This window comes from Rhyacophila brunnea, unplaced genomic scaffold, assembly GCF_057557595.1.
Source record: "Rhyacophila brunnea isolate RB1 unplaced genomic scaffold, BYU_Rbru_1.0 scaffold_15, whole genome shotgun sequence".
In the NCBI taxonomy this organism is placed as follows: domain Eukaryota; kingdom Metazoa; phylum Arthropoda; class Insecta; order Trichoptera; family Rhyacophilidae; genus Rhyacophila; species Rhyacophila brunnea.
Genome location: NW_028232806.1, coordinates 39,683,190 through 39,693,369, shown reverse-complemented (window position 1 = coordinate 39,693,369; position 10,180 = coordinate 39,683,190). Strand labels below are relative to the sequence as shown.

At 34.7% G+C, this 10,180-nt stretch overlaps 1 protein-coding gene across 1 annotated transcript; it reads left to right on the top strand.

Moving 5' to 3' along the window:
• The first annotated feature begins 2,629 nt into the window (after positions 1–2,629).
• Positions 2,630–7,022, top strand: LOC147075316 (trypsin eta-like). Its single transcript, XM_085942804.1, has 3 exons — positions 2,630–2,793; positions 4,632–4,791; positions 6,690–7,022. The coding sequence occupies exons 1-3, from the start codon at positions 2,722–2,724 to the stop codon at positions 6,902–6,904; spliced, it is 447 nt and encodes a 148-aa protein (XP_085798930.1). The 5' UTR covers positions 2,630–2,721; the 3' UTR covers positions 6,905–7,022.
• Positions 7,023–10,180: the final 3,158 nt, after the last annotated feature.

Genomic DNA, 10,180 nt, shown 5'->3' with positions numbered 1-10,180 from the left:
CATCAGACGGTCATAGCACTCTGGTCACACGACGGATATCACACACAAGACGCAATAAACTAATTAAAATGTTATCACCAAAAAATGCATAAAAAGGGATACGCAGTTGGCGCCTTTCGTCTATTTTTTTTTTGTAACACTTATACATTGTCCGCTGTATATGTACTTGCATTTCCGTTAATTAAAGTTTAATGTTTAAACTTACTTTCCTATAAGCTTATTGTTTCCCATCATCTTTTCGTCATCTAGTCTAAATACATCCTTGAAGGTAAATCACCTGAAAATTACCTTCAAGAAGATGGCCTCTAAACTTAACAGCTGTTAATACTACTCAGGAGTACAGTTGGGTATTTCCCGAGAATATCTCAATCTCAAGATTCGAAATTTTGAATTCTCGAGATTCGGGATTTCCAAAAAAAAATATCTCGAGATATCGAGAAAATTTAAAAAAAAAACCTATAAAAAATCCTAAAATCAGGGTAAAAATAGACAGATTCCAAAAAAATATGATTTTGTTTTATTTAAGTAAGAAGCCAAACAAATAGAACTATGAAAACAAAAATAATTAAAAACATTACATATTAAAATATGACACTGACAATACGACTATAGACTTAGATCTTCAGAGAAATGGAAAATCGGAAGATCATACTCCCGAAATCACATCCTAGGAAGTAACCCATGCTTTGAATTACATGAAAAGTGGGAAAGCCCCCGGGGAAGACGGTTCAACGATAGATATCCTCAAAAAAGCGGGAAAGGATGCAAATGAAGTACTTGCACAATTGTTCACAGCCTGCATATGCAAAGAGGATGTCCCAGAGCTATGGAAAAATTCCAGCATTGTCATTCTTCACAAAAAAGGTGACAGAGAAGACCTAGCAAATTATCGTACAATAAGTCTACTCCCTATTCTCTACAAGACGTTCACAAAAATTCTCTCAAACATTCTGCAAAATGTACTAGACAAGAACCAACCGAGAGAACGGAGGATACAGCACTATGGACCATATCCAAGTCGTCACAGAAATCATAGAGCGGTGCCAGGAATACAAACTGCCACTATGCATGGGTTTTATAGACTATGAGAAGGCGTTTGATTCGATAAAAAATGTTCAATACTCGACGCACTCAGAAAACAAGGAATCCCTGGGCGATATATAAATATTTTCAATAATATATACAGTAGCGCAACAGCATCTGTAAATCTCCATAAACCATCGCGCAGATTTCCTATCAGCAAAGGAGTCCGACAAGGTGATATAATCTCCCCTAAACTATTTACAGCTACCCTTGAAGACTTATTCAGGCAACTTGACTGGAATGACAAAGGGATCCCCATAAATGGAGAATACCTGAGTCATCTGTGCTTTGCCGATGACATAGTAATTTTCTTGCAAGACTCAGAAGACCTCCAAAGCAGAATGCAGGAACTCGCTGAAGTAAGCAACAAAGTAGGTTTGAAAATAAATGTAACAAAGACGAAAGTCATGTTCAACTGCTTTTCAGGCCAAAAAGAGATCCACATCAATGGCACTCAGCTCGAACAGGTGAAAAGCTACATCTATCTGGGACAACAATTGTCTATAGATGGATGTATATTTGATGAAATTGTTCGCAGAGTAAAGCTAGGCTGGAGTGTTTTTGGCCGCCTGAATAATATCTTTAAAAGTGACCTTCCACTGTGCCTAAAGCGCAAAGTGTTCAACCAGTGTGTGCTTTCCGTGATGACATGTGCGTGTAAAACATGGACCCTAAGTAAAAGAGAGATCCAGATACTCAGAGTAGCACAACGTGGTATGGAGAGGTGCATGCTGGGCATAACGCGAAAGGACAAAAAGAGGAATGAGTGGATAAGGAAGCAGACAAGGGTTTGCGATGTAATAGAGTTTATTAAAAGCCTTAAATGGAGATGGGCTGGACACATAGCTCGAAGAAGAGACAATCGTTGGACAAATCTAGTCATCCAGTGGTATCCAAGAAGTACAAAACGTCCACAAGGTAGACCTAGAGGCCGCTGGATCGATGAAATGATAAAGTTCTGCGGAAGTACGTGGCAACGCAATGCACAGGACCGAGAGAAGTGGAAGCGACTTGAAGAGGCCTTCATCCAGCAGTGGATAGATTCAGGCTGATGATGATGATGATGATGAATAAAGAAATCCCGAATCTCGAGAAAAGATTTTCGAGATCCGGGAATTCCGAAATGTTAAAAATTTAAATTCTCGAGATTTGCGATGGAAAATCTCGAACATTTCTCGAGAATTCCAGTCGGAAAATTCCCGAAACCGAACTCTACTCAGGAGTTGCATAGAAGTCCAGTCTTTGGTAAGGAGACGAACGAAGGATAACACTATCACATCACATGGGTGGCGGCAATTTTCGTGAAACCTCACCAATAACGAGAGACTCGTCAATACCTGGATGACTCTGGAGAACTCTCACCAGAACATAAGCTACCTTTTGATTTCTTATCGGTTATACAATTAAGTGAACCTACAAAAAAGGCGAATGAAAAGACCATATCCACTACAATGTTTTAAAGAGAAATAACATAATTCAGAATACAGTATGTAGTTAAGTAAGTATAATTTAATGAATTTATGATTTCAGCCCAAAACATGTGAAATTCCAGAAGTCTTTGGAATATTTGGCGAATATGCAGCAAATAATTTGGCGATTCTTGTCTTAGAAACGCCAATAATCTTTTCTGAATACGTTATGCCGATATGTTTAGATCTTCAAAAATCAGAAATTAGTGAAATGCACTCCAAAGAAGGAACTCCAGGAAGGGTATGTGCACACTGATAAAATAATCAAAGGATCATTATCATTATTTAAATAAGTGGAACTATATTTTATTTAGCTAAATAAGGGAGCCGCTTGTAAAAAAAATATTATACAGAAAAAAGAGTATCTTGTTGAATTATTTTATAACGCATCTGTCTTTAAAACTATACATATATCTACATACCAATGTGAACATGAGTATTTTGAAGCCGGGATATTGATAATACGATATAATTACTTCAAAATGGCCATCATCCAATCCAACATGGCCCCTGTAGGAGACGATTCATATCAAAATTGAAAACTAGCCCCTAAGTAGCATGTAAAAAAAAAATTTGGTGCTTTTGTCCGTTGTTGTCTCCACATTTTCATGGTAAGCTGCCCAGCTATTACAAGATAAATCTAATATTTTTGGAGTACATAATCCACATCTTTTATTTATAATTGTATTTTTAGACATGAGTAGTTTGTGCGCTATGATGATGAACATTTTCAGTGACGTTGCGTGGATGTAGGCAGGCTATGTGTTGCTTAGGGGCGGCAAATAATAAAGAACGGCAAATTAAGGAATAAATACTATCATTATCATTACAACTTTTAGCAGAGGTTTTTTTAAAATAAATGGACTTGTGACCATTGTGTTACAAAGTACCGACAACTTAGTTTAAATAAATCACAGTGGGCCTGCAAACTTGTCAGTGCCTCAGACCCCCACGATCCTAAAACCATCGCTTTTTGTGAGTAGGTTTCGTAGAAATGCTCTAATCCTCAGTAGATAATTTATGAACCTACTTATTTTCAGAATTTTGTTTCATTATTTGTCAGTTTAAGATATTTAAATAGGTAGGAATGCACGTTACAACTTTGCATATAATTTAAGAGTAAAAATAAAGAAGGATTTGCCTAAAGACGTCACTGAAAACTTTGATGGAAACTCAAGAGATTAAACGAGTGTCTAGCGGTGGCGCACCCAGGATTTATTATTGGGGGGGCCCACGGAGGAGAATGTAAATTAGTCCCATAGGCTCTTTTTCTTCTTCACAGCCTAATTTCTTGTTTATCGGTATTTTGTCTATTGCACTCGGTGTACCTACACCATGGTCCCCACATCCTTAAACGGGCCGTCAGGCTAGGATATTTGGCGGCTCCGCTACCTACCGCTAAGATTAAAGGCAGTGTGAAACACTACATTAATGTTTTTCAAATTGTGTTTTAGTTCAAATTAAGGGTACTTATACAGTGAATTGATGGCGATTTTTAATACATCCACTTTATTAATGGACCTGTCGAGTATCGACATATAATAATCAAAAAATATATTGCACAATTATATAAGTAATTGAAAATGTTCAAGGTCATGAAGTGTAATAGCGCCGCAGGCGACTTTTTTTACTATTGAAGCTAATTTATGATGTGTGTTTATCTCACTTATCTGGTCAACCCGACACGCCGGGCCCCACACAGCCCGGGCCCCCAGGCTAGAGCCCTGTCAGCCCTCCCTAGCCATGACCTACACCACTCCGGAATTCGGGTGGACACCGAGAAGACAGTTCCATTAGGGATTGGGTTTCTAAAAAAACCTGATATTAGTGTTTCGAAATTTTTGTGTTAGAAATTAAAATCTAAGAAATTGTTCTAAAAAGGGTGCTGGAGAATTACCAATCATTTTTTTGCCAGTGATTTTATTTGTCTAAGCCCAAAGGTATAGTTTATTGGCTTTCAATTTCAATGTTTAAAATCATTCTAATTTGGTGGCTCCAGGGCCCCTTGCCCCCCCCCCCCCCCCTAGGTGCGCCACTGGTGTCTAGTATGCCAGAATTAACACTTGCTAATTTCCACAGGTTGCAGGATTTGGCATTGAGAATAAAGAAGGCCAGGACTCACCGCTGCTGAAAGCATTGACCATGCCAATAATACCTATTCCAAAATGCAGAAAGTCTATACACAAAATATTTTCGAGTATTATATCGATCGATAAAGTTTGTGCTGGTGTTATCAATGGTATTATTAAATCAACATATTAATTTCCTTAACATTATGTATAGGTACCTAGAATATCTGTCTCATATCCAATTATATAATTAAAGTTTGCCTAACACTGTTATACTGGTAGGTACTGTTTCCTGATTAACCTGCAATTCTTCGGTTATCAACCTCATAATGAATCGTCTGCCTGACCGTATCGTATGCAGCGTTGCCAATTTAGCGTTTCTCTTACCGGATCTAGCAGGTTTCGACAGGCATCTAGCTTGCAAATACACATCTGGCTTGTGGCGTTTTAACTAGCGTTTTTTGGTGCCTTCAATAGTTCTAATGCTAATATGCTAAAAATAGGCTAGATACTTAGTTTATTTATTTTCATTCGCATCAAAATTTCTGACTATCAGATACTTAATGCAGGTAGGTCGGTGCCTATTTAGTAGCGTGATAAAACTGATAAATAAACAACTCGATGAAATAATAGGAGCATTCAAGGCCCTATAGTGAATGGTACTATATAATTTAATGTGTGCTTTGGTATGTGACATCAGTTGGACGATTCTACTCTTCTGATATTACCTACTTAATTATTATTATTGTGCGTTATAAAATACATAAATTATTTGTTTGATATTTCACACACATGTCTTCTTTTAGTTCTTATGACATGATTAGTTATTGTTATTACTTATAATTATTGTTGGTTCATAAAAATATTATGCAATTTTATGTATAAATATTTGAGGAGTATAGAAGCAAAGGCAGCTTTCTACCAAAACAGTGTTTTGGAGAAAAAGCTAAAAAACTAATTTAAATGTCAAAATGAAAAATGAAATGTCAAGGTATTCTATATTTGTTTGTTTGTTTGTTTTTTATTTACTTCATATCAAGTACAAGTTTGAGCATATTGAGCATAATAATTCAACAGAAAATTTAAAAACGTTGTATATAAAAAGTTCTTTTTATCTTGTAATTATTTACGCATTGTTTGATATTCGCCCATTTTTATTCATGCACATCATTTATTATATTATATGAGTATACATGCACCTTTCCAAATACCTAACAGTTTTGACATATTATTGAACGTGTTTAAACACATCATCTCGATACAAATTTCACGGAAACTACGTAAATATTTCAGTGAATAAATTGTAATTAATAATAAAATGTAAACAAGTGTACTATGACACCGTATGTAGGTACTCGTACCTACAGGGTTTTTTGTAACGGTATATTAAGAATTAAGAGTAACTTTCCACGTATCCCTGTTTCTTTCTTCTGCTTATTGATCAAGATAACATTTCAATTTTCGACAAAAAATGAATGCTGTTAATTTATAGTCAGCGACCATAGATAGGGATTTTTACTAGTAATTTGACATAATATTCGTGTTGTCTTAAAATGCAAATAATTGAAATTCACACATCAGAATCACTTCTTTCAAGCAAGTTACTAGGTTCCATCATGATTGAGACAATCTAATTCATTAAAGAATCCAAATATCTTACGTACACTCTACTTACGTATTCTTAAAAATGTGCCCATTAGCTGGAGTCCTTGCGGGACGGGACTGCCTATACGAAACGTGTATAAATTAATATGTACATAAGAAATTTCTTCGACATCATAATTAACTAATTTCCTTTAGATTATTTTCTGACTATCTATTATTCATAACATGGTCGTTTATCACTCTCGTAAAGTTCACAGATCACTGCTGCTCCTAAAGTATGGTCTTCAATCCTGATGTTCTGGAAAATTTGAGTGTACGCGCATGGTCACAGCCATGAACTTTTTTCAAACAAAACTATTTCCTCGTGTCAGACTATATTAAATTTAGTGATGCGCTGTATACCTATGTTGTGTACTCAATATGTTTATGTTTAATAAATAATCGAAAATATTACCTTTTTCAGGAACCACTAACTTATGCAGAGGTGACACTGGAGGGGGACTCGCCATGAGTAATATCGAAAACGGGACGATTGTGTGGTACTTAAGAGGCGTAGCCATTGCGACTCTGGCAGAAGGTTACGAGACATGTAATTTAAATACGTTTACGGTGTTTTCGAGACCATTCCAACAAAAGTATTTCATCGAGAGTGTATTAAATGCAACCTTTTCTAATTAGCGTATATGTGTGCACTGTTTATAGGTTACATGTAAGTCGTACATATATGCAGTTCATCGTGGGACACTTATTCGTGCGCCGCAGTACGTGAAACATGAGTTCGTATAACATTTTATCAAATGACGAGTTCTTCGTTGAAGATTTCATCGTGGAATTCATTTGTACGTATCTTACAAAATGCGGCGATAGTTTGCAAATAGTACTGTTCCAATTAGATTAATCATAACCTAGTCTAACCTAACCTAGTAAAGACATCTCATAAAACTCGCCACATGTTGTAGCATACGTACAAATATTCTCCACGGTGAAATGTTCAACGAAGAACTGGTCATTTGATTAAATGTTACACGAACTCATGTTTCACGTACTGCGGCGCACGAATAAGTGTCCTGCGGTAAACTGTTTACGTACAAATTTTAGGATACGCTGTTTATATTATAAAAACTACAGTATAAATGAAACTGAAAATCGATTGTATTTCTGATTTACCACACCGTTACAATCCTATGTTCAAAACTTAGGTATGGTTTTGATATTCTGTTTTTTGCCTTAATATAATAATACTTTATATTATTATAATGATAAATATAAAAATTAAATCATTGCTTTCTGCATAGCAATAAGAGAATAAATAAACTTATACGATAATAATCCGAATACAATATGTTAATTATTTAATCAGCTAATCTAATCCAATATAATATTAATAATCACCAAACTCTACAGAAAAAAATATTTTTCTCGATTTATAAAGCAAAACTAAACTATTTATGTCCAATCGCTGAACACATTCTTAGTAATTTGACAAATTTTGTCAATAGAATTAATAATTAAACACTACGTTTTACTTGTATTCCACTTGGCTGGACACCGGTTTCGTCCGCTTCAAAAAAACATCGTGAACCGGTACAGAAAATCTGTTTTCTATGTATATGGTAAGTATGATATTATGAGGTACCTACCAAGCCCAAACGAATTTTTATCCTCGTACCAGCAATAACCTAATAAAGAAGACGTCAAACCACTTCGTCGTTCGTCAGAGATTTGGTACCTAATAAGGTTTTACGGCGAATATACGTCAGATGTACCAATGAGAGTGGGTTGTGGAGAATCAGGTAGGTATACTGATAACTTATACTGTACCTACCAGAATTTGAAATATTTCACTTTCATAAAACGCTTGAGACTGAAATGGGCAAGTCATGTCCAGCGCACAACGGCGCGTCTATTCAAGATAGTCAGTCCTCACTAGGAACCTATTAAATAAATCAAGATTTTTTCTCAACATCAGACTGGAAATGGGCCACAGACGATCGCGCCAGCTCGGGAGGCCATCTTATAGATCGAGTTGATCTATAGCCTGGTAAAAAGAAGAAGAAGACGATATGCTTAATGTGACATAATCTCGGGCCAATGTATTTATTCAATTGACAGCATGGATATTTAATAATGTAATATAAATGTACTTTGTCTCTTTATGTAATGGACATGTCTGGTAGATAAGATACTATTATTATCTACCAGACATGTCCAACGCGTCGATTGCGATCAACCGGTCGTAATCAGTTGTAATATAATATGATTTCATTGAGATTTTGAAGGGAATCTATTAACCATCCCTATATGTTTCCTTAACCAGCTTACGTGAAAGTCGTTTCGTACGAAAGTACCGCATCACTCACAGTTTACTGCAGGAATGAGAGAAAAATAGGATGTAAATACTAACGCTATAAACTGAGATGTAATTTCCCTTCACCGTCGCGGAGTATGCTATTTGTATAGTTGTTAATAGTTTGACGGTGAGTGCAATGAGCGCCTAAGAGATGACCAACATTGGTACTTATCTAATTGAGTATTTCCTTGTGATGGTGAAAGACAATAATTGTTTAAAACGGCCTACGTGCGCCACGTAGGTGAAAATGAAGATTTTAAGGTATTTTCAGAGCATATTCCTGGACATTCCTTAAACGTTGTAATTAATCTATTTATATGATTTTTAAGCTTTATTATCCTTTATATTTATTTTAAACATTTGATGACTGCATAAAGTATTTTTATTATATAAAATAGTATTCTTTTAAACCTCTCGCTCTAACGTTTTAGAATATAGTCATATCTCGGTACATCCATGTGCAGTGGTGTTAATATTTTTTAGATTTATTAATTTTTAAACGCATTTACAAAACCATTAGTAAAATTAATGTTAGCATTATTTATAGTGACATATTTACGATAAAAAAATATATTTTATAATCTCTGAGATCCTAAATTTGACAAGAATTAGGCATTTCATTATTCAAAAAATGACCACAATTAACACATTTGAAGATAATTCTAAACATACTGATTATAAGCTATATTTTTGATCATTCAAATGTGATAAACATCCTACGAATAATGATTGGTTTATAATAATTATTGACCTGATAATAAGGTAGTAATTTTTTGAAATACGCCATTTCTATTGGCATTTCCCAGTGGTTAAGCTACAACATACGGCCGTAGCCATAAAACCAGAAAAAAATGTTTTTTTTCGGTTAGGTACATGATCAAACACGCGCGTTAACATGATCTTACTTCCTACTTCATTTGTCGTTTGTCAATGTATGGCTACGGCCGTATGTTGTAGCTTATCTATTTACTCTTTACTACATTACTTACTTATACTCTATTTTTTAGCGAAATAAAGCAATATTATATACCTACCTATTATCACTTTAAAACTTGTATGAAAACTTAGGTTTCAAGTAGCGTAACTTATAATAATATAATTATTCTATCTAAACACTTTCACATCAAAAATAATCGAGAATGATTTAGTTTTTTCTATTCCACGCGATCAGTAACCATCTGTGGATCTGGATACAAATAAATGTATAATGTAAGGAAAAATAATTTATGAAGAAAACTTTTACAAATGAATCACAGAGCTCACTAGTATACACAACCGTTTGTGGAACCGTTGCAATATTAATATAAATTACATTTCTTAGAAAAAAGGCTACATTAATTTAATGGCAAACCTAAATAATATTTAAATACTAGGTAGTATATACATAATATTATTAATATACCCTTCAATGAACGGACATTTTGTAACGTTTAAACACGCAAGAACATCAACGAGCTTCGGTATTATTATAGATAGCACTATACCTTAATTCGATATGAATATAAATGTTTCCAAATACCTAATACAAAAATTTATTTTCCAGAAAAATCGATCTTTTTTTTTAAATTAAAAAAATACATTAAAACTGTCAATACTTAAGATAT

Excerpts from the sequence above, each read along its gene's own strand:
- LOC147075316 (XM_085942804.1), top strand. The coding sequence starts at position 2,722 with ATGCCGATATGTTTAGATCTTCAAAAATCAGAAATTAGTGAAATGCAC. Across the intron at positions 2,794-4,631 it reads AAGAAGGAACTCCAGGAAGG|GTTGCAGGATTTGGCATTGA; the intron begins GTATGTGCACAC and ends TAATTTCCACAG. Across the intron at positions 4,792-6,689 it reads TTGTGCTGGTGTTATCAATG|GAACCACTAACTTATGCAGA; the intron begins GTATTATTAAAT and ends TACCTTTTTCAG.